General features: G+C 43.8%; 1 protein-coding gene across 4 annotated transcripts in view; it reads left to right on the top strand.

The window, feature by feature from the left end:
• Ccdc91 (coiled-coil domain containing 91) overlaps positions 1-25,433 on the top strand; it is a 180,591-nt gene that overhangs the window by 63,897 nt on the left and 91,261 nt on the right. For all 4 annotated transcript variants that reach the window (XM_087903943.1, XM_087903944.1, XM_087903942.1 and 1 more), the window contains one exon: positions 233-337. In XM_087903943.1, the coding sequence (XP_087760069.1) occupies positions 233-337 (105 nt within the window). The remainder of the gene's footprint in view (positions 1-232; positions 338-25,433) is intronic.

The following is a 25,433-nucleotide window of genomic DNA, read 5'->3' as shown; positions in this document are numbered from 1 at the left end:
TCCTTCATGCTTAGATAGTGAGCACTTTACCCTCTAAGCCGCCTCTCCAGCCTCACTATTGCATATTTATTAATTTTAATGTTACATCAATATTTGATATTGGCCTAGAAATTAGTTAACTTTGGCAAATTCATCCCTGTATAACTCTTAGACTTTGAGCTTTTTTCCCCGCTGTTTACTGAAGTGTTTGATGCCATGGACGTAGCAGAGCTTGTGTTTGGGCTCCCCGCAGGACGTGGACGCGCTGATGGAGAAGCACAGCGTCCTGGAGAAGGACTTCCTGAAGGAGAAGGAGCAGGACGCCCTGTCCTTCCAGGCCAGGTACCGGGAGCTTCAGGTGAGCAGCAAACACGCCGCACGGCGCAGAGTGGTCCCCTGCTGCAGTCTGGAAGCAGCATTCTCCGTTGCCATGACTTTTTGTGATGCTGACATCAGATCACTGATTCCACGCTGAAGTGCGCTAGCTTACGGAAGGTGCGCGCAGATAGAGATCTGGAGAAACTGGGAAATGGAGTTCGTTTGTTAGGGCAATGCTTTCAAACTCTGGGGCAGCTGGACTGGGAAACAGCTGTCATCTCTGTGCCTGCTGCTTACTCACTGATCTTATTCCAGGGTTGTCCTGGGCTGGATGCTCTCTATAGAGTAGGGTGAGGGGATCCATCCTGCATTTCCTGTAGAGTAGGGTGGGCAGCCCATGCTTTTTTATACTTAGCTACCTAACATGTGCGTCTTCTGAATACGTTGCGAGATAAGAAAGAGGGGCGGTGTCTCTTGTTAAGATGAGAAGGGTGTGGAGTGCTGGCTGGGCCTTTGCAGCACGAAGCAGACTGTGGCCGGGATTCCTGGGTGTGCCACCAGTGGAGTGTATGAGTGGGTCCAAAGCCCTTCTCCAAAAGAAATCCCAGGTGTCTATGCTTGTTCTGGAAAAAAAATGGGCAGTACAGAACAAGAAAACCCAAATTCTTAGTTATCACAAGGAAAATTAAAAATCTTTTCACATGTTTTCATACATTGGGTTTTTAATTGTCAGGTTTGAGAGGAAATCTACCATCCTAAGGTCAGCATGGGGCTCACGCTGGCAGGGGTTTTCACTGGCCCAAGAAAGTAATTAACAAATGGAATGTGTGTAAAACTTCAGCTGACTTTAAAATATAAAGCATTGCAGAGGTTTCTGTTATTTTTGTGATGGGCACATGGAAATTTAAGACCTTGTAATAGCCAGGGAACAATAGAGACACCTCCCTCTCCTGCCGCGCCTAGGGTGTGCAGGCCAAGTGGAGGGAGCCAGTGAGTCAGCTGACCTTGCTAGAACTAAATGGAGCGTGCTTACCTCTCCCCAGCATGGTCCCACAGCGGCTCCAGGTGAATTTTCTACCTACTTAGAAAGCACATCACACACCTGTGTTAAAAACATTAATAACAAACACAGCCAGTTCCTAAGGCTTCGTTTCTAGCAGCTGTCAGCTTGGGGAGCCGTGGCCAGCTCGGGTACTCTCAGTGGAGCCGTGGCCGGCTTGGGCACTCTCAGTGGAGCCGTGACCAGCTCGGGCACTCTCAGTGGAGCCGTGACCAGCTCGGGCACTCTCAGTGGAGCCGTGACCAGCTCGGGCACTCTCAGTGGAAGCCTTGAAAAATCAAGCTTGCTTGCTGCCTTTATTCTGTGGTGACCAGTTTTCACGTGAGCGCGCAGTGACAGCCTTTATTATGATCCTGCCACACCATCAGCCTTCATTCTGACCCTTCCCTGTTCATGCTTCTACAGGAGTGCCTCGTGGTTACAGGAGATGGAGTATTTTCTGCTTAAGAATTAAAAAATCAATCAATAAAAAACACACATGGCTGTTATGGGAAAGTGAAGTGTTTCAAGGACCTTAAGTTTGCGTCTATGAATGGATTTGTGTAGCATTAGGTCACCATCACCTGTGTTCTCTTCCAGACTTCACAGACCATGTTAAACTTCTAAGAGTGGGGATAATTGTCACTATTATCATGCTTTAGTATCTAAGTGTCGAACACTCGGGCTCTTGGCCTGACACTGCTGTGGTCATAGCATCTTGAGGCCTGTGGTTATAAGGGTGTATTACACTGGTGGTTTGATAGCCCTGGACTTTTCATTTGGCAACCTCAGGTGTGGGAAGGTAACCGAGTCTGCTCAGGAACCTGAAAAGGAGCACATTTGCTGGGTGAAGAATGCTGTAGTCGCCCTGTATCTGACACCTGCTGTACTTGGGTAGTTTTCCTGTCTTTTCTGAAGAGGGAACTTAACTGAGGAAATGCTCCCACCAAACTGTACCCTGGGCAAGCCTGTGGTGCGTTTTCTTGATGGATGATTGACACAGTTGGGTCCATTGCAGAGTGCTAGCCCCTGGACCAGTGGTCCTGGGCGATCTAAGAAAGCAGGCTCGGTGAGCCACGAGGAGCTGGCCGGTAAGTAGCATTCACGTGTATTCTGCTTCAGCCCCTGCCTTGAGTCCCTGTCCTGGTTTCCTTCTGTGATAGCCTGTGATACGGATGTATCATCAGAAGAAACCTTTTCATTCCCGAGTTGCCTCAGGGTGTTTTATCATAGCAAGTAGAAACCCCAACTAAGACAAATTTGTACCAGAGAATGTTGCTGTGCCATGTGACCGTGCTTGTGTGAGGATTCTGGAAGAACTCTGGAGAAGCCATTAAACGTTCAGAGCCCAGTGAACTATTGTGAGAAGGTAGAAGGCAATGCTGAGAGCAGTGCAGGCAGCGGAGCCCCTTAAACATTCTACTGGGGCACCCTATGTTTGAATTAGGAATCGCTGAAGTGAGACTTTGGCTTTTCCGGGACACTCACTGCTAGTCAGCGAAGGGCACAGAATCAGCCGTGGTTAAGAGAACAGCGCCGTTGAGGTCAGTTCTTTGGGGAATTGATGCCTCAGCAGGATCAGTGCATGGAATCTGACCCAGACTGGGCTGTACTTTGTCCTGGTACATGAACTTGGTCATGCGTTTCGAAGGCATAAAAGGGATCAGTCTCTGAAAAGAGCCCCAGAGGGGTTGTTGGTGCAGCACAGCAGCCAGCACTGGCCCCTACTCAGTCCCACAGTTGAAGTCTGTCAACCGTGGGAAAGAGAAGTGTTCTGTAAGACAAAAATGAGCACTCCAGTAGAGTCTGCCTTACATCGAGGTCTCTAAGTTCGTGTGTGATTCTATATGAAGTCTCTGGAAACATAGATTCTGGATGTACATTCATGTAGTCTACAATTCTCAGTGATTTAGATCACAGGTCGCTCAGGGCTGGCTATGGAAGCTTCCTGGTCCTATAACCCTGGACCTCTTGGAATTAATATTCCTGTAAAGACCCGTGCATAAACATATCTGAAAACAACAGTTGTAGTCATTGATGGGGGTTGGAGCTTGGCTCTATAAGATGGCATAACCTTTCAAGTTGGCCTGATAACGTCTGATTTGGTAAAATGTGGTTTTAATGCTGACAGCCACTGTGTCTGCTCCAAGGATGTCTCTGTGCCCTGTTGTCACCTTTCTTCTACTGCGCTGTGTGTCATGGGGGAGCCTTGGATGTGCAGGTTTTTGCTCTCAGTCAATGTCATTGGGAAGTGTTGGTAATAGGTTTTCTATTGTTTAACAACATCGCCACAAGAGGAAAACACAGACTTGTAATGGATAAGCCTCACTCTCCCCCAGTGGCAAAGGAACCTGGTATTTTTGAAAACGCCAGTTTGCAGTCTCTGGGAAGCTCCTGCTCTCCTTCTGTACTTCTCTGAGGTCTAGAACAAAGCCACAGACCTCAGCAGCCAATGTGGGGATGAGTGTGGGGCAGATCTCATAAAATCCATCTAGTTTACCTAGCGGCCACACCGCAGACTTCTCCTCAATTACAGAGTTTATATAGAACGTAGAAGAAAAGATGAGTCTGTGTCCACTGTCAGAAGAACACGGTAAGAAATTGCTCCCAGGTTTACGTATCTGAGAAAACGTTGGGAAGGGCCAGCTGTTTTCCAGTGCTGTGTTTGCCTTATGACCATTCGAAGGATTCTCAATTTCTGACTTTTCTCAGTTGTAGACGTGTAATGGGGAAATAATTAAAGGATATTTGCTGTGCTTGGTTTGAGTGCTCTGCCCTCTAAATGTTCATTGTCGAGGAGGTATTATGCCTTAGCATGTCTGGGAGAACAAGGGCATTATGGGAATGATGAACCACCGTTAGAGGGTCATTATTTAGGTCACAGTAATCTTGCAGTGACTTCATGAGACAATATTTTTCCAACTTCTGACTAAGGCTGGTCGTCTTCTTCCTGCCCTATTTCTGCTACTTTCTTGAAAACTTAATAGAATCTTGTTGATATATTCACTATTTGACTGCTTCCTTCCCTGTAGAGAGTGGAAGAAGCCCTGAGCGAGTTAAGTCTTCCTTGACTGTGTTTTGTTGGCATGAGCTGGCCATGTCACGGACCCTGAAGTAGGAGCAGAGCCGCCGTCCGTTGGTGTGGGAGTTGGAGTTTGTGGAAGATAGGCGCAAATGGAGCCTGGAGAGTGGGGCCCTTGTAATGAGACTGGAGAAGCCCCCGGCAGAAACTAACCATGCTGGCCCTTTGCTCTTGTACTTCCAGCATCTGGAATTGTGAGCTATTAATGCTTGGTATTTAAGCGATCCAGTCTTTGGTGGTCCATTAGATTGCACAAGCAGTCTAAGAAACGGGTTGAGAAGTTGATTTTTAAATTTCAGATTATACTATAGTTGTCCATTTAATATACCCCTTTTATCCCTATGTGCTGGGCTTGGATGACGTCAATTTTGAAGTAGTTCACAATGTAAGCCAACCGAGGGAATTTACAACTCACATAATTTTTCTTTAATTATTTATTTTTATGGGTATTATGGAACTTTTTTCTGCATAGGCCAGAAGAGGACATTGGATCCCCTGGGTTGGAGTTGCACACAGTTATGAGCTGCCATGTGGATTCTGGGAATTGAGTCCAGGTCCTCTGGAAGAGCAGCCAGTGCTATTAACTGCTGAACTATCTCCTCAACACCAATTTTGTGATGGAAGCATTACTAATGTTTATTTCATTTCAAGCCAGTATATGCTATTATATAACATCTTTCAAGAAAGTAGTATTGCCAGGAACTGTGGATGCAGTGCAGTGTGGAGTTCAGCAGGTCTTAACTCTCACCGCATACCGGCTGGCCACACTGATGCCATCCACAGAGCAGCCCTCAGATCGGAGCAGCCCTCGGTCTTCATGCACATGCTCTCCACTGAACAGGGCTCCACCTGTGTGGCTGATAAGTCTTCACCCAGGACATCATCCACCTTCCCTTCTCTATGGGTTCATGAACCCCTATTCTCTCACTGCAGATTTGCAGTGGCAGACCCCCCCAGTAGTGGGAGAAGACTCTCTTCTTAGCTGGTCGGTAGAGTCCAGCTTCTGTACTGTTTTCAGTGTATGTTCTTTCTATATGTCCCTGGTACCCACTCTGACTTCATGACCTTTTTTTCCCACATTATACATTTTTGGCACACTTTCCTAGAACTATTTTTCTAGCAACACAGTCTATAAATTTTTGTAGGTTAGAGTATGAAAGATACTGTGGCCTCACACCATATGAATGGCTCTCTTGCAGGAAGAGACTGTTTGTTACTCCCAGAACTTCATCTAAGTTCACACCCCAGCCAGCACCTGCAGGGGGAACCTGCTGCAGGGGGAACCTGCCTTCCATGTGCTTGTCACACCAAACATCTGTGATTTTTTTCCTTATAGTCACTGACTTTACATTTTCTGCATTTCCCTTATCTCTTCTTTCGTTCTTTTTATCTCTATCTTAATTGATATCGTTTACAAAGACCTTCGTGTGTCAGGGTTCTCTGTGGTTCTCAGTGCAGTACGGAGCACTTTTAGGCGTCCATACACCACTGTGTTGGTGCAGGCGTCTGTTGTTCCCTGGCGAGTTGATCATTTTATACAGGTTCTGACTCACCTGCATTTTCTACAGGCTGCGTAAGACAGTCCCAGGTACCCTGCCGTGCTGAGCTCTGCCATCCTCTCATTTCCTCGTGCTCATGGGGCAGGCCTGCGCTGCTTCAGGGACTGTCGTGTGTCGTGTTTAGTTATTTAGTGTTGTTGTGTGTCGTTTTCGTGGCTATTCTCGCAACATCGATTTTGTTTCTGTTTTAGTGAGAATTGTGGCAGTGGAGGTCAGCGTCTGCTAGGATAGCCTTGCTCTGAGCCCTCCAGCTGGGAGCTGTTGACTTTCAGAGTTTGCATCTTAGCGTTCTGATCTTTTGTCATCTTAGTTCCATGCATTCTAAAGACTGTTCCCTTCGCTTCCAGTAATGGCAACAGATTTAGAAATTAGATTTCCTGTTATCATCCTGAAAGGCTGAAAGTCTGCTAGCACCTCAGATTGCCGTGCGTTCCTGTATCCTCCCGTAGGCAGTGGCAGCACGAAAGGCCACACGTGTGTGAGTCCATGTGCATGAAAGGTGCCATGCTGTTTGTGAAGGCTTCCATCGCAGGCTGGGAGAGGCCAGGAGCTGAGCGTCTGGGCCTTCTGGACTACCCGGAGCTGACGGACGGGGGAGTGGTATGAATGGCACCCACAGGTGCAATGCACAGTTGAGTAGTGAGGGTGTCTGTCTGTCATGTCAGGCAGACATGTCATGGGATCTCATCGGGTGGGAACTGGTTAGGGACCAAATCAGAAGAAGTTGTTAGAGCCCGTCAAAGATGTGCTTCTCTTGCTCTTTGAAAAGCCGTTTGTTTGGGTGAGTCTGGGGGGATGCCACAGTCAAAGACAGTTTTATAGAATGGGAAAGTACTCCAGGATTATCACCAGGTGTAAAGAATGGGAAATAAATAAAAGTTGAGATGATGTAATGACAGAATTTTAGGCAGAAAATGAATTGAGCAACTGTCAGAGAAGGAAGGAAAACACCCAGAATGGCTTTGCCTTTTGGTTTATGGTATTTTCCAGGTCTTTCCCTGTTAATCATTTCTGTTGAATGTATATTTCATAACAATAGTGATGGATTTCCTTTGATTTATAACGTATTGACAATGGAACTGCAGGGTGGAAGGCCATCAGACAGCACTACTTTCCCCAGGTTGTGTCTCCCCCCCCCCCCCCCCCCCGCATATGTGCCCCCGGAATCCCAGCCTCTCCCTCTGAAGAGCCGTCGTGGGTGGGTGACAGTTACCTCCAGGCACCATGGCTCTCTGATCATCTCTCCTCTGATGTGAATCTCTCCCTCGGTTCTCTGGCTCTCAGCGTGCCTCCAGTCTCTCTCTTCACACTTTGCTCAAGCAGGAATACTAGACTTAGCGACGCTCCTCTTTTTTAGCTATTGTGATCACACAAATTCATGGTCTCATGACTTTAAAATAGCGCTGGGTGGACTTCAGTCCTTATACATCTTCGGCCCTGCTATTTACCTGCTTTTTAAGTATCTAACTCCCCTTCCAGTCTGTAAGAACACTAGGATTTGAAATGGTGAGTGCCTTTTGGTTTTGTTTTCAGGTCTTAGCACCAAGTATAATGTATGAAATGCCTCATACAGTGTAGTCTGTGATTGGATATCATCTGGGAACACTAAGGAAGCATTTGGAAGCTGAAGTAGAAGCTGGATCACACTGGAATATACTAAAAGTATCACACATTGTTGGGCAAAGAGTTGCTGCGATTTGTGCCTCCATTGTAGGATGGGGCCATAGAAGTATTTCCTGTGTTTGAATGTAGTATGGAGGTTGCTTGTTAGTTCCTGGCTGCTCAGCCCCAAAATAATCAGAATTATTATACAGAAACTGTATTAATTAAATCAGTGCTTGGCCCATTAGCTCTAACTTCTTATTGGCTAATAACTCTTACATATTAATTTAATCCATTTCTATTAATCTGTGTATTGCCACGTGGTTGTGACTTACCGGCTAAAGTTCCATTGTCTGTTTCCAAAGGGGCTACATGGCTTCTCTCTGACTCCGCCTCCTTTCTCCCAGCATTCAGTTTAGTTTTCCCCGCCTAGCTCTGTTCCCCTATAGCTCTGCTATAGGCCCAAAGCATTCCTTTATTAACCAATGATATTCATCACATACAGAGGGCAATCCCACATCTTTCCAAGGGAGGTGTCAGATGGAAAGCGGAATGGCCACTGCTGCACACGCGCAGAGTGGAGGGCCGTTTCCAAGTCTCTGCCCAGGAAGCCCAGAGCTTAGGGTCTGTTGGTGAGTGAGACACGGGCGTACCGTCTTCCTCTGTGGGTGTGAGGTCAGTTGTAGCATAACCCAGAAGCAGCTTTTGAGCAAATTAGGATTGTGTGTGGGAGTACTTGGAGCATTTCCTATCTATCCTTGCAGCACTATGTAGGTTAAATATTCAGAGTGTCTGCCTGTGTATTCCGAAATGCGTCAATAAAACTCGTTCAGTCAGGGTCATGCTCCTTGTCTGTATGGTTTTAAGCCTGACCACTTGGAGTTGGAAAACCGATTGGCATGTCCTTCCTGGGGAGACTGTTCTCTGGCTGTCAGCATTCCTACTCCCTGTTGTTCTCTGAGAAAGGCTGAGGCCCCGCCAGCTTTCCCCCGTCCACATTAGCTGTTTAATGGTGTCCTTGTTCTGCTCACGTTTAGTTACGTTGGTGAGACTTCATGGATTTAGCTTCTGACATTAGATGGAGACCATTACAGAAAGCCACTGCCAATCAAAATGCAGAGTTGTGGAGCATAGTCCCAACTGATCCATCTGCAATACAACTCCTGTATGGCAGGCTCAGGGACACTGCATGGGAGCAGGGCGGAAAGCATCTAAGAGCCAGAGGACCAGGGAGTTTACTGTGAGGAATTACTGTACTTCGTGAAGGTGTTAAGAGATAAAATTAGCAGATTAAAAACCCTTTTGTTTGTATTTATAAATTAAAAACAAATACCTTCTTAGCTATCTTTGAAAAGTTCCTCAGTAATAGACTATTTAGCTGAAAATAAATGTTTAAAATAAAAATCCCCTGTGTAGTTGGAGTTCTTGAATAACCCTGAGGTAGTCGAAATGATGGTGTTTAGGAAACCCATTTACTTCCCGCTAACCCTGTAAAGTGTGTCTTTTGGAGGATAAACATGTATTTTTTTTTCCTACCTAGACCATGCAGTGTCTTTGAATAGGGAATCAAGAGACCTGCCTGCAGTCTTACTGCAGAAGCTGCCGTGGGAAACAGCTGCATGTTGTACCAAAGATGCTTGAGTTGCGTGGGGCTTCGTGGAAGCAAGGTGTTTGGATTGGACTTCACAGCCTTTGTCCCTTGGTTGACTCTCCTTCCTTCTGTTCATCTCAGAGTGGTTTATAGTTCTGCAGTGAATTTCACTTCCACTGAATCCTTCCTTCTCTGCCACACCCTACAGATGCTCCATCGGGCAGAGCCCTCGTCTACTAGCCCTGCAGATAGGAGTCTCCGACTGTATCGCTCTCTCTGGGCAAAACCCTTGTCTGCATTCGTCAGTGTACTGTGCTTAATTTTCTTTTTCTTTTCGATACAGGATCTTACTGTGTATCCCTGGAGACCTGGAACTCTCAAGAGATCCACCTACCTCTACCTTCTAGGTGCTGGGATTAAAGGCGTGCACCACCATTGCCAGGCTGCCTCGTGTTTAGTTCTGTGTCACTGCTTGCACTTTGTGTTTATATCGGAGGAGGTTTATATATAGTTTGTGCTCACAGGTCTGTCAGCTGGTGTGTGGGATAGTGTAAGTTTGCAGAGATGTTCCAGAGTACAGTGATGGGAACAGGGCTGGACAATGCTCACAGGCCCTTGCTCTCTTGGGACTTACTTCTTCCCAGTGGGAGATGGGTGCCCTGATCGAGGCAGAGTAATCCTGACCTTGAGGCAGAGTAATGCCCACAGCCCAGTTTCACCCTTTACACAAAGGGAGCCTTCTGAGAAGGTAATCTCTGTTTCTTGAGTGAGCTGAACACCAAGGAAGCCTGCTCTTCTGGATTTCTCTCCAACAAAAAAATTCTTGCTTTCAGATCAGAAATTGTTTTCAATTAGACTTCTGCGTTAAATGCAGCTTTTGGGATTGTAATCTAGATTCTTTGACATCTGTTTAAAAGATCAGGGAGTAGTCCCGAGACAAAGACAGTTAAACATGGATCTTTTCCTTAACTTTTATTTCACTTCCACAACATAAAAAGTGATGAACTGCACAGGCCAAACTGCTTCCTGACCCCAAAGACAGAGTCCTATCTTCACTCCAGGCTTGTGGTTTCTGGTTGTCCGTGGTCTCAGTCTGAATATCCAGCGCCGCGTGTTTGCAGCCAGACAGCTGTCCTGACAGAGGTTCACACAAGGAAACACGTCCGGCTGGGCTTAACGTTACAGGGGCAGGAGAGGCTGGAGTGCTGTGCTCTGGGGAGGTGGTGATGATGCTGTAGTTTTTGCTGCGAGCTTTTTAAACATTGTGGAAAAGCCACAGCCCTTGAAATATGAAGCCTCTTCCCCCTCTTCTGAAGCCCAGGACGTTATGGCAATGACAGTCATAACAAATTAGTCTATTTTTGGAATGATTGCTCTGTAGGGTTCTTTACAGAGCTAGGAGACAGTTCACGACTTGTCTGCAGTAATGTTAGCCCTCCAATCGGAAGGATTCGTGGTATCCGTGTGTGCATATTAGGAGAGGACATGTACACAGTGTACGGCTAAACTGTTGTCGATTCTGTCAATCCTGCTTCAGTAATGAGCCCCTGAATGGGCAGAAATCAGTGTGGTAACAGGATAGCACGTTAGCTTGTCAAGAAAGACACAGTCAGCGTCTTGAGCGAGGGAAGGATTGCTTCCATGTTTACTTCATACAGCGCATGTTTGACAGAAGGTTCTGAGAACCACGCAGAGGGTCGTGGTCCAGCTGCCAAGAGGATGAAGGGAAGGCATGGCCTGCAAGTCTTGGGAACTTGAGCTTGACGTTTGAAAGTATTTGCTAAAATGACAGTTGAAAGTCCTTTTATACCTCTTTATTGTATTTCTTATAAAACAATGAGAGGAAGCCCCTGTCCAGAGTATCTGCCCGCATTTTTATTTAGAAAGTTCATCAATGTTTTGTGAACTTGAATAAATTCTGGGAATGTTAGTGGCTGGTTACCCACAAAGTATTCCTAGAGCTGAGGAGATGAATGGTCACTCAGCACAGTGTTGAAGGATCATGAGGAATGTCTCATTTAGGAGCAGCGGCATGTGTCTGTAGTCTCAACCACTAAGGCAGAGGCAGGAGAAACCTGTCAATCAGTGGGCCAACCAGTTAAGCTGAATTGGTGAGCTCCAGGTTCAGCGAGAAACTCTTCCTCAGAAGACAAGGTGGTGAGAGACCAGGGAAGATCCTTGACAAGCTCCTGTCGCCATCCCCCACATTTGATTGTGTATAACCTGTTTTATGTGCCTTCCTGTTAAGCCATCTTGTGTACGGTATACTATTGACGTATTAGCCCTGGCCCAGCTGGCAGCAGCGTCTGAAGAAACCTGGTATCAGTATGTTGCGCTCTACCCTGCTGGGACTAATGAACACAAAACAGCGCAGGGATCTTAAGGGCCACCGTAAGCAGTGACATCATCAATAACAATGCTGAAAATACCATGGAATGTCGGTTGTTCACAATGCCGCCATGGAAACAAGATTGTCACTTTGTCCTAAGTGTTAGGCCACACCACATTTTCTTTTTGTTAGATTGACTTTTAAAAAAAGTCATAAAAAATGTGTGTTTTCTCTGTGTGATATGTGCACATGTGCCCACAGAGGCCAGAATCAAGTGTCATCCCCTGGCTTTAGGAGGTTGTGAGCCAACTGACAAGGGTCCTAACTGGGGTCCTTTGCAAAAACAGTACATGCTGGTAACTGCTGAACCATCTCTCCAGCCCACTGAAGCTAGAGGTTTCTCTCTTATCTACCAGTTCCCAAATAGCTACTTTGAAGCTTAAAATTAATTACAAACTGTTAGGCCTATTAGCTCAGGCTTATTATTAACTAGCTCTTACAACTTAAATTAACCCATTTCTATTAGTCTATCTTTTACCACAGGGCTCGTGGCTTGTTACCTTACATTTTGCTTTTGGTGACTGCTGGTGTCTTCCTGACTCCGCCTTCTTTCCCCCTGTATTCAGTTTGTCTTTCCCACCTAGCTATATTCTGCCCTGCCATAGGCCAAAGCAGCTTCTTCATTAACCAGTGGTAATAAAACATTCACATCATACTGAGAGACATCCCACATCAGCCCCCTACTCTACGTTTTCATCAGTTTATTTTGGAGTGATTATAGAAGCTTCTGATGTGTTGACTTGGAATTACAGATGAATTTCCTAAGCTGGCAGTCATATAAGGACTCTGTGGTCTGAGAGGACTCTTGGCTTTTGTCCTCACTTTTACTGTTTTGTGTTGGTGGAAATACCCTTCAAGGGTCTCCTGCTTCCTTATCCTCTTACACTTGAAAACCTGTTCTTTATGACAGCTGTAAACCTTGACAGCTTTAGCCTTTCCTTGCCTCAGTTTCTGCACAGTCCGTGTACAGTTTCAAGAGGCCTAATCCAAAGGCATATTACAAGTTTGTCAGAACATTTCTCTGTGTTATGGATACATTACTGTGAGGCCTTTTCTGTACTCAGCCAGTTCTAAATATTCACATTGTTAATTATGACTGTTGTGAAACCATATTGAAGGGTTGGGAAGGTGTAACCCGGTGATAGAGCATTTATCTAACACATACATGTGCAGGCCCTGAGTTTTATCCCAACCTTCATAAAACTAGCACTAAAGCGTATACCCAATGGCTTGTTGTGGTTTGTTTTCACATATTTAATTTTTATGTTTGAGAGCTGATTTCACTTTGTAGCGCAGACTGGCCTGGCCCTGACTACAGGGCCTGGATTGGCCCTGGATTTGCTGTGCCACCTGGCCCCACTGCTGTCCTCAATTGTGTTCCTAAAGGCAGACGTCAGTGCTCATGGTTTAGAGTTTAGTGATGTCTGGGGTGGGGTGTGTGTGTGTGTGTCTTAACATCTTAGTAGGGTGGAGCTTGAGAATGTCAGTTAACAAGGTATGTGTGAAACGCTTGGTGGGCAGATCTTTTGCTAGAAGAGCTGTCTTTCCACATGTAGAATGGGGTGTTTTTTTTGTTTGTTTGTTTGTTTGTTTGTTTATCTAGCTTGCTGGCCTAGCACAGTTTGAAGGAGCAGTTTTAAGAGGGAAAATGGGTTTATTTAAAGCAGGTATTTCCCGGCACTCAGTGACATGCTTTTTTTCTTGGAATTCCAGATAAATCCTTCCTTTTGTCCAGGGGTTCTTAAAAGTCAGGGTTTACTCCTTCCCCGTTTTCCTAGTGTTTGGGCTCTGAGCAAGCCCGTCAGCTCCCTCTGTTAGGGTAGTCCACACACACATACTGGAGAACAATTTTTTTTTTTGACACATGTGTTTAGTTCTTAGGATTTTTTTTTTAAACCTAAGAAATAGTTTTCTGAGTTTCTAGTCTTTGGGTTTGCCTAATGATGTAAGAAACCGGATCCAGTTCAGTTCAGTGGTATCCAGGAAGCGGCTCCCCTGGCTTTAGCTTGATGGGCAGGAAGAGGCAAGAAGTCAGGCCTCCCTGTGAGCAGGCAGGTGACCAGCCAGAGCTTCAGGCAGGGCTGTGACGGAACAGAGGGCTCATTGTGACAGCAGTTAGTGCAAAGGGGGTCTCACCACCGTCACTTGCTTAGACAAAATGCCACATACTAACTTTTCCTCTATTATTTCCTTTAAAAGCCATTTTATATTTTATTTACATATTTTTTAGTTTGGACAGAACTCCAGTGTAAGGCAGGCAGCCCTCCATTGTCTTTGTTGGTTTGAAAATGGATCGGCCATGCCTTCCTGAGTTGGGAGCTGCAGCTCCGTGTTCACCTGCTCTCGCTGCTGTGGCGATGCTGCTTTCTACAGGAGACCTAGAAGAAAACCCGTGTGTGCACGTCTTGTGTATAGCAGAGATATCTGTCAGTTATCTCTGCTTTCCTATTGATAATTGGCTTATTGTTAGAAAACAAACTTGAGTTACTTTGAGGGGTGGATTATAAGAACAAAAATAATTCCCTCTCTTGCATTTTTCTCTCCCCATATTCCTTTCCAGGGAAATAAAAATACTCTTTAATCGGATTTCTTAGAAATAAATGGGGAAAATAAGCAGATAACTCCCAGTCACTCAGTCCCTAATTCAAAAGAACAAGCAGTTCAAGAATGAGGTCCAGCCTAGTGTGCTGTGAGCAGAGTGTGATCGCCTGATTGACAGGTGCTCGCAGGTGCAGAGTTCAGAAACCACACTTCCTGGGAGATGCTTTAGAGACTGTTTTCCTTCAGCTTCGCTGGGTAAACAGATTTCCATGGTGAGTTTTGGAGATTTCGGCAATGGTTAGATCGTGATGACTGTGTAATTGTGGTTGCATTATCTCTAAAAGGGAACTTAGAAAGACTTACCAAGTCAATGTGAGCGTTTGATTCAGGCCGGCACTTGGCAGGGGTGGCGTAGGCATCATTTTTTAAAGTTTGTCAGAGTCTCTGTGCTGCTGCTTCTGGGGTGCACAGCAGCTTCGTTTTCAGAGGCAGGCGAGGGTTTGGAGAATGACCATGTGCGAGGACACAGGAAAGGAATGCTGCTGGTCTTGTTCTGTGGGGTCCTCTGACAGGCCTCCTGCTGAATCCTGGAGTTGCCCAGCTCCTGTGGGTGCAAAGTGCGGTGAGAGCGAGCCTTACCTCAGTGGTTTGTGGGAAAATCTCTTGTTTTTCTCCTTAAACGACAACCTGACAACTGTCCTATCTTTGAGCGTGCACATGGGGTTTCAGTCTGTCTGGTTTCTGCTAATGAAGGTATTTCCCGTTTGTTAGTCTGTTTACAGCTTCTGCTCTTTCTGTAAGAAGGCCGGGTTTTGGCTGTGGTGTGCTCCATTCACATGCTTGTAGCACAGCTTTCCAACTTAGCGTTGATTGCAGCTCAGACTCGGCTGAAGCTGTTCCAGGCCAGTTGTCCTCAATTTGCAGTGGTGACTTACACTATTTTTTTCAGTTTATGGCATAATTTCTGTGGTGATGTTGGCCCTGGGAGATTTGTCCTTAATGCCAAGGGTCGGTATTATCCCTCTTGTTTCCCCAGACACCAGCTCCGCGCTTGGCTCCTTGTCCTCAACGAATATTTTCGCTGCGGTCTGATCCATTCCTTCATATCTACTGTTCATCTAGCATAGCAAGGATTCCTGTTTCCTTGTGATATAGCCATCACTGCAGCAGGATTCTGTCGTGGGAATGAGCCCTTTCACATCTGGTTTGTTTTGTTTTCTGCTTTAGAACCATGCTCCTGCATTGCTGGTTCCTTTTGCAGGTGATAGTGGTTGGGGGGTGGTGTTAAACCCAGCACTTTCTGTCTGCTGCACAGACACTGTGCCCCCCAAGCCACACCCTGAGCCTGTCTGTGCTGTTTGTCAGAAAAGCCCAGGTGGGAGACTGAGGAGGTGGTCTCGATTCCCAGCACCCACTCGGTGCCTCACAGCTGGCTGTCACTTGAGATCTACAGGGATCTAAGCCCCTCTTCTGGCCTTTAGGGGCACCTGGCACGCACATGGCACACATACATATGTTAGGCATAAAAGAAGGTAAACCTAAAAATCTTTAAGAAGGAAAAAAAAATCACATATTGACTTATGAAGGTGTAAGTCACAGACAATCCCACACTAGTTTGGAATTATGATTAATAGAATGATTATTTATTCAAAAGGGGAAAAAACTTATAGATTACCGTCCCAGACAACAGCCCCTCCATGAACAGGAAAGGAGTCTAGGAGCCAGAAGCGGAGCTGGAAGCCAGAGAGGGAGTGGAGGAGAGCCGCTGCTTTTTTTTAAAGAGAGAGAGACCATGCCCCGATGGGCTGGTAACTCAGCGGCAATTGGCTGAAGGAGCGGAAGGAGCTCCTGCAGCATCTCCCCCTTTTGTTTAAGTAAGAGAGTTCTAAGCCTACTACGAAATTATATACAATAAGTACAAACCTACGAAATTATATACAATAAATACAAATATCCTATTCTAACTAGCTTAAGTCTTGTATAACAAATAACTTGGCCAAGTCATGAAAGGAAAGTAACTACATTTATATAATCTTCAATCCCATCGAAGATCTGAGAAGGGAAATAATATTACCTGAGTAATTAGGAAGTGCAATCAAACAAATTCCAGAACATGTAACAAATCACAGAGACAACTGGCTACCTGGGCAAACACCTAAAGTCACGTTTGTGGCGTTGAAGCAACCAACTTTGCCTAAGGCCTGACGTAACTGACATACCATTTTCAAAGGCAAGAAACTTCAAAACTATCTTACCCTGTCTTGGCAGGATATGACAGTCCTGTTTTATCCATTTACGGATATTCTGTAACTCTCTCAGTAGTTGAGGTATGAGCATTTCTTTACCCAAAGGCCAGTTCTGCCAAGAAGAAAGGCTCCAGGTGGAGTGTCTTTGGTGCTCAACATTCTCTCGGGAATAGATCGGAGTTGCCAGGAGCGATTGTGTCTCCCTACCACAGAACTCTGAATTAGATTAAAGGTCATTTTCTACAGCTCTTTGAAGAGGTTGAAGATTATCTATCTATACTAAATATAATCTCTATGTATCTAAAGAACCTGATTAGTCTAATTATAAATGACAAACTTAGATGACTATTGATCTATATAATTCTCAATATCTGTCTAACTTAAAGACTGAGATAATAAACAACTGTGCAATAAATGAGGACAATGTGACCTCCAAATATAAACAATGTGCAAGTATACATTGCAATATAGTAAATATATATATCAATACATAAACAATATATAAGTATCTTAATCAGAGGTAGAAGTGTACAATGCAATATGATAAATACACATATATCAATAAAATATATATATATATATCAATACATAAAAATGTTTTAAACAGAGGTAGAAGCATGCATGCATAAAATAGTCAACATAATTTAACTTTGTATCAATATATAAGAATCGATACCAATATGTTTGTCTAAAAACAATAACTCACCAGTGCAAATCTATTATCCCATAATCCAGTTATCCCTCTTTTTTTTTAAAGATTCCTGTGCTTATAAAATTCCTCCCCCAACCCTCAACCATATACTAATTATAACCAACCCCTGAATGATGTCCCTAAACCCAAGGACAAACTTTACTGGGAGAGGGGACGTCGTTCTCTAGAATTACTTCCAGCTGTCATGGGGGGACATGTGAAAGTAAAATGATGGTTAAATTTCAAGATCAGTGTCTTTAAAAATTGCAAATAGTCTCTGAGTATTTTGTGGAGGTCTGGCCAGAATGTTGTACAAGATGTGCACCATTTCAGCTAACCACGTTGGAACCGTCTTGTGCAGCTGGTACCCAAAACAGGTCTTGTAGTAGCGCTATCAGTATCATGACGTCATCTCAACCAGGTGGAGTTGTTGTTATGGGGCCCCATCTTCTTCCTGGAAACTTCAAATGTCACTGCAGGAAAAACTCATTGTTCATTGTGGAAAACTTAAACAGTAATCATATAGACATATACAGATATACATATATTCAATGAAATGATAGATGTATTTAATGAAAGGTGTGATAGATAATGAAGAAAAGTAAAGATGTTTTCTAAACTCATATTTCTTTCTGTCCCATATCATGGCTCTTGACATGAGACAGAAACTCCAGAAACTCTGGGTTTTTCTTTTAACAACAGGCTTGGAATTAGAGAGGGACTGAGCCAGAGTCCAACTCCAAAACCAGCTCTATAAATTTAGAAATATGATTTAGTATATTTTACTTACAGAACCTATTCAGTTTTCTTGATAGTCCCTATTTGGCCATTATTTTCCATCTGTCAGTATTCAGATATCCAGGGTCCCTTGAACTTTTCAAAGATCAGTGTTTTCCTTTGGAGATAAGAACAGAACCCTGTCCCCATTCTATATGTTTTTCTTACCAACTGAATGAATATCATCATTGTAGATGAGCTGTCATTTCTCCTTTTCAAGAGGTTTCTCCTCTTCAAATCGAACCTTTATTAATTTTGATGGTATCCACAATTTTTCTTCTCCTGTGGAAACAAGAGCAAAACCCCTTCCCCAATGTAGCACATCTCCTGGCTTCCATTGAGAGGTCAGCACGTCTTTGAAATAAACAGGTTGGTTTAGTTCAGAAGTTTTTTCCATTATCCAATGCCTCTCTGCTGCTGTTGTTCCTTTCTCATTAGCATTAAGAAAATTCAAGGTTAATAAAGCATTATGCAATCTATTTCTGGGGTTATCTTTCGTCCCTTTCTGTTTGTTTAGCATATCCTTTATAGTACGATTTGATCTTTCTATAACTGCCTGACCTGTAGGATTATTTGGTATACCTGTAACGTGTTTTATATTATAATAAGCAGAGAAGTGTTTCATTTTCTTAGATACATATGCTGGACCATTGTCTGTCTTTATTTGTGCAGGTATTCCCATGATGGCCATAACTTCCAATAAATGTGTGATTACCGAATTAGCCTTTTCTGAGCTCAGGGCAGTTGCCCATTGAAAACCTGAATACGTGTCTATGGTGTGGTGTACATATTATAATTTACCAAATTCCATAAAGTGGAACATATCCATCTGCCAGATTTCATTCCTTTGAGTACCCTTTGAGTTACTCCCTGCAGGCAATGGTGTTTGATTATAGAAAGAACAAATAGGACATCTCTTTATAATGTCCTTAGCTTGTTGCCATGTAATGGAAAACTCTTTCTTTAAGCCTTTACTATTGACGTGATGTTTTTTATGAAATTCTGAGGCCTGAAGAATGCTTCCAATCAATAATTGGTCAATTTCAGCGTTACCTTGTGCTAGAGGGCCAGGCAGACCGGTATGGGACCAGATGTGTGTTATGTACATTGAACAAAGCCTATTCCTAATTATGTCCTGTACCTGGATAAACAATGAAGTCAACTCTGTGTCATCTGGTATGAATTCAGCAGTTTCAATATGAAAGATAACTCTTTCTGCATATTGTGAATCTGTGACTATATTAAGAGGTTCTTTAAAATCCCTTAGCACCAGAAGAATGGCATATATTTCTGCCTTCTGGACAGAATCATAAGGGCTTTGTTCCACCTTACTCAATTCTTCCAATTTATAACCTGCTTTCCCTGATTTATTTGCATCGGTATAAAATGTCCGGGCTCCAGTTATTGGAGCATCACATACAATTCTAGGAAGAATCCAAGAAGTTCTCTTTATGAGGTTAAGTCTATCACTTTTGGGATAGTTGCTGTTAATTTCTCCCAAAAAATTAGCACAAGCTCTTTGTCATGATTCATTATCTTCCCATAACTTTCTTATTTCCTCAGTAGTAAAAGGCACTATAATTTCTGCTGGGTCTATACCTGCTAGTTGACGAAGTCTCAGTTTACCTTTTATAATTAATTCAGAGACCTTTTCTACATACGTTTTTAATTTTTTACTTGGTTTATGAGGTATAAATATCCACTCTAAAATAATATCTTCCCTCTGCCTTAAAATCCCTGTAGGAAAAATTCTGGAAGGCAGTATGACTAGGATGGAACTAAGACTCGGGTTCACCCTATCCACATGTGCCTCCCGTAATTTTTCCTCAATCATTGTCAGTTCCTTTTCTGCTTCAACTGTCAATTTTCTGGGACTATTCAAATCTTTATCACCATCTAAGGTTTTGTTTAAATGAACTATTAGATCAGGTGTTATCCCAACAGTTGGTCGTAGACTGGAAATGTCTCCTAACAATCTTTGGAAGTCATTAAGAGTCCGTAACCGGTCTCTCCTAATTTGTGCCTTTTGCGTTTACACAAGATAGGGCTCCAATTCCCAAGAACTGAACATCTATCTCTTGAAGAGGCCAATTCGGATGCCAAGATTCTGGAGTAATTATCCTTACATCCGCACCTGTGTCTAATAAGCCTTCAATAAAAATGCCATTTATACAGACTCTTAGCTTTGGTCTTTGATCGTTAATAGAAGTTTGCCAAAATATACGTTTACTCTGTCCTACTGAATTTTTTGACTCATTCTCCACATGTAATTCATCATTTAGACCAGTATTACTTTTTACCGCAGACATTGGAGTTTTCAATTTTCTTGGTGAGACACATTTTCCACTGTAACTGGGAATGACTGGGCCACTTTTGGCTTGGGGGCCTGTGAGAGGCCCCTCAAGGAGTTTCCCGATGGTATCGGGTTGCCTTGTCTGTCTGTTGTTGACCTGCATTCGTTGGACCAATGTCAGCCTTTACCGCATCTCCTACATATACCTGAAGGCTGAGGTCTCCTACTTTTGTCATTCCCAGAGGAGATATTATTCCTAGAATTTCTTTGCTTGCAATCCCTTTTCAGATGTCCTAATTTACCACAATTAAAACACCTGGTAGTTTGATGTCTCCTCATAGCTTTGGAAATCGCTTCTCCTACCCAGGATTCATCATTATAGCTAAATGTCTCAACATTCATTGTATGCTGTATCCATTCTTCCATAGGTGCTGATCTAGATCTTAAAGGCCCAATTATCTTTTTACATTCGGTATTTGCATTTTCAAAAGCTAGAGATTCAAGAAGTATTCGTCTAGCTTCTGGGTCTGTTACCCCTATGTCCAGAGCCTTAATTAATCTTTGCACAAAGTCAGTAAAGGGTTCTCTCTGTCCCTGCCTAACCCTGGTATATGATTCGACCCTTTTTCTGGATCTTGTATTCTATTCAAAGCATTCAAGGCTGCTTTGTGACATAAGGACAGCACTTCTTCGTCATAAAGAGCTTGGACCTGTGGATCAGCATATGCTCCTACACCAAGAATTTGATCTTGGGAAACCTCCACACCTTTTGCTCTTCCTTGCTGTTCCATATGTTTGGATTCTTCTCTGAAATAAATTCCAAACATCAAGGAAGGTCCATCATCTAAAACTGCAGACACTAGCTGAGAGAAATCATGGGAGGTAGCTCTGACATTAGCAGCCCAAGTCCTTATCATTTCCTTAACAAATGCAGAGTGCAAGCCATAATTAACGACAGCTTGCTTAATTTCTTTAAATCATTCATTGCTATTGGTGTCCATCTAGCTTCTTTAACTCCCTTTGAGCTTTTAGAAGTTGACCCTTTGTCAGAATAAATTACAGGGTATGTTGTTAGAACCCTGGGTAAGCCAGTTCTAACAGCTGGTGGTGGCATTGTATCCTGTCCTTGTGCCTTCTTACTCTGTTCACCAGCTCCAATAATTTCTTCAATCATTTCTAATCTTTTTATCATTGTCTCCCTTAAATCTTGAATCTCCTGACCTACCCGTGTTTCTAGGAATTTCACTAAGGTATCAGTTTTTTGGTTCCCATTCTGGAGGTACATTCTATCTATTACCTTATCAAAACTTTGTGGTAATGTCTGAACATCAAATCCAACAGCCTGAACTCTTTCAGGTAACTTCCTAGTACCCTTGGACATGGAGTCAATTTTGTCTGTCATAGTATCCACTTGTTCAGATAACCCCTGATTTTCAATAATTTTAATCCTTTCAACTAGTTGTTCATTATTAGTCTGTAAAAATCTTCTTTCTTAAAGATAAAATATTGAAACGAAAACTGAAACCTAGTAACAAGTAAATTAATGTATCCCCATAGTCATATAAACCTTGCATGACATAATCCATTGTATTAATAAAGAAAACAGTAAAATTGGCATTGGAAACAAAAACTGCCATATTACCTCTTGTCTAGTAGGTGGCGCTGTTGCCAAGTCGCGACTAGAACCACTACAAAGGTGACTGAAACGGAGTCTTGTTTCAGTGTCTGCCTTAGTATTTGTTAAAAACTAGGAAATATTAGTTGCTCAACAAAGAAAATGTAATTAAATCAATTCCATACACGGAACCAGAAACCCAGAATCCAGGGGTAGAAAAGAGCAACCCGGAAGCCGCGTATGCCTCCACGTGACCAAGTCATTCTGATTCACCCCACTAAAGCACCGCATTTACAAGGGAAATTTAAAAACAACTCAGAAAAGAGCAAACCAGGCTTGCAGAGTGGAGCTTGGGAGGCGTGGGGTTTAATTGAACTGCTGGCTCCACACACAGGGCACAGGCCGCAGCTGAGGGAGGGCTCGTGACTAGCCGAGCTGGCAACAAGCAGTTGAGTAGGGGGGAGGGGGTATTCTACAACCAAATGTTCGGCGCCAGATGAAGGCGTAAGTCACAGACAATCCCCCACCAGTTTGGAATTATGATTAATAGAATGGTTATTTATTCAAAGGGGAAAAAAACTTACAGATTACCGTCCCAGACAACAGCCCCTCCGTGGAACAGGAAAGGAGTCTAGGAGCCGGAAGTGGAGCCAGAAGCCAGAAAGGGAGTGGAGGACAGCTGCTGCTTTTTTTTTTTAAAGAGAGAGAGAGAGAGACCATGCCCCAATGGGCTGGTAACTCAGCGGCGATTGGCTGAAGGAGTGGAAGGAGCTCCAGCAGACTTACGGTAGATTTAGTGTTAATTATTAGAATTATTGCTGAATCTGGGCCTGGACATGTAGATACAGGAGTATATGGGCTTCATGGGCGGCTGGATCAGGTGACTTGCTGGGTCAGAGGCTGGGCATGTAGATACAGGACTGTATAGGCTCCATGGATGGCTGGATCAGGTGACTTGCTGGGCCAGGGGCTGGGCGTGTAGATACAGGATTGTATAGGCTTCATTGATGCTCCATCGGATGACTCTTGTCACTGCTTGCCCCCTGCTCTTACCATTAGCCCATTTAAGTTGCACTTTAAATGACTCACCTGGAACTTAGAAGATAGTGTTATTAGCTTAGAATTTGTGAGCACACGAGTGCTACATGCGTGTGTGCATGTGTGTGTGTGTGTGTGTGTGTGTGTGTGTCTGTTGTATGCCTAGGATGTTATCAATCAGTGGCAGGTGTGTGTGTGTGTGTGCACGTGTGTGTTGTATGCCTAGGATGTTATCGATCAGTGGCAGGTGTGTGTGCGTGCATGCGTGCATGTGTGCTACATGCCTAGGTTGTTATCGATCAATGGCAGCTGTCATCCTCTATCACCCTCCACCTACTTTCTATGACCAGGTCCGTCACTAGACTGGGAGCTCATCTATTCATCCGGGTGCTGCCTGTCTCCAACGCTCTGCACTGAGTTACAGGTGCTCATGCATGTGAGTGTGGGCATTTTACCGAGTAACTGTCTTCCCAGACTTTGCATTGGAGGACAGTTTTATTTTTGAAACAGGGTCTTACTATGCAGTTCTGGCTGACCTGGAACTCACTTTGCAGACCAGACTGGTGTAGAACTCACAGAGACCTGCCTCTGCTCTGCCTGCTGAGTACTGATTAAAGGTTTTTTCTCCTGTGCTCCTACCAGCTTTTATTTGTTAAGCATTATAAATTGGACTTTTATTGGTCTTTTTAAAAATTAATTTTTTATAAACAATTTTATGTTATGGATATTAAATGCCATTATTTTATTATGAACACTTCCTGGATTGATTCCCAAATGCACAGTAAACTCTGAGAGCTACTTGCAAGGCTTTGTTAGAGTCCTGAGCCAAGGAGACCAACTCCTGCCTTCACACACCCACATTTTAGGAGTGCCAACAAGGAACAGGTTTGTAGTTTTCAGCTGCTCCTCGTGCAGTGAAGGGAGCCAAGGACAAACAGACCCTTGACATCTCTACGCTGTAATGGCAGTGACATTCTATGAGTGGGGAGTGAGCACAGAGCTTGGGACAGGAGGGTTTGAATCCGATGATGGGTCTCAGGTTTGCATTGTGGGGGGGCATAGGGAGAGGAAGCCTGTGAAGACCCCGAGGTAACTCTGTTGGTGATACCACCAGACCCAGGACTTCTGGGAAATTCCACTGCATCCACGAGAGAAGAGGGCAGTACCATCTCACTGGCTATTTGGGTATTGTCCTGGATTCAGAAGCTCACGAAGGGTCTCGGGACTTGGTGTGGTAGATTTCTGTTACTACTGGAACAACTGACCCACTGACTGAGATGGGAGGGATTCAAAGAGACTGGGGGAGCGAGGTGGATAAGAAGGTACAAACCATGCACATTTAACTCCCTCTAAACAACCAAAGGTCCTGCAAGCTGTCTCCCTCTGCAGGGAGGGTGCCGAGAGAAAACAGGAACTGAGAGGAAAGGGCTCCTTACATTTCCGCCTTTTACCTGTAGATTTATCTTTTATAACATATGTAGAGGAAGGAATTTGTTTTTTGTCTTGGTGGTCTTACTGGGTCCATAGTTATGAGATACTCCACTGGTTTGTTAGCAGATTTTGCAAACAGTACAAAGTTTTGAAATCATTGTCTTGTTTTATCAAACCGCTCTCTTGGCAGAATCCTGGCCCTTTTGACGCATCAAGGACTCCTGGTCTTTTCGAGGTGGACGCCCCCTGTTTCTGCTCAGCGCTTTCTGTGTTCCTCTGATGTTAACCTGAGAAAATTGACCCACGTTTTCTGAGAGCTAATGCCTGTGTTGATTTGTCAATTAACAGTTGTGAAAGGGAGAACATTGCATTCACGAGACAGAACACATACTTTATGTCACAAGTAGTTCCTTCTGGTAATTATTTTCATATCTGAAATTTATTTTATTTGGAATAGATATTTGCCTAAAAAAAAAAAAGTAAATTTGAAATCCTAGGGGCTGTAATGTCGGGAATCTTCAGTTGCACTAAAAATGCATTATTTGAATAAAATTGAGTAACAAGTTGTAAATATTACAGAAAAATATGTAGTTTGAAATTTAAGAGCAATTTATTTTTTAAGAGCAAGATTTTTTCTTGACTATTTTAAAAAAATAGGGAATTTGATAATTTATGGCAGCAAACACGCTTGACCCTTTTGTCTCTTTTTAGCATGATTAAACTCCAGTGAATACTTCTTAGTCAAGATCCATCTCTGGCCACAGACAGAGGAGAAGATAAGTTTTCTTGATAGCACAGACTCTCCCCATTTTGATGAGTTATTTTCTTCCCGCATTGGAAAGCCCAGATTCTTCAACATATATAATATCCTTACTCAATGTCAAACTGTATTAGAATTTGTGATCTTTGCTTTGAGAGAGCTTAATGAAATCTATTTGATTTATGAATTTCTAATTTTCTTCAGAAACTAAAGGAAGATAGACGATAAGGCAGACTGGTGTGAACTTGCCTGGTCCTGTGCGCACTGGTGTGCGTGGCTCTCTGGTGCGCGAGGCTCTGTGGTGCACGCACGTGCTGCCTTCACAGACAGTGATGCTGTCTCAGGTGTAGACCCACAAGTTGCCCACTCTTTTTCTCCTCGGTGCCTATGTATTCCAGCCTTGCTCATTTGTGTCCTCTCTTTCAGGCCAGGCAGGCACCCACACCGACGGTCCTTGAAGCTGGGACTGCTGCTTCCTTGAG

This window comes from Myodes glareolus, chromosome 3, assembly GCF_982192425.1.
Source record: "Myodes glareolus chromosome 3, mMyoGla1.1, whole genome shotgun sequence".
NCBI lineage: Eukaryota > Metazoa > Chordata > Mammalia > Rodentia > Cricetidae > Myodes > Myodes glareolus.
The sequence above is the reverse complement of the archived record's forward strand: the minus strand, read 5'-3'. Positions and strand labels throughout refer to the sequence as shown.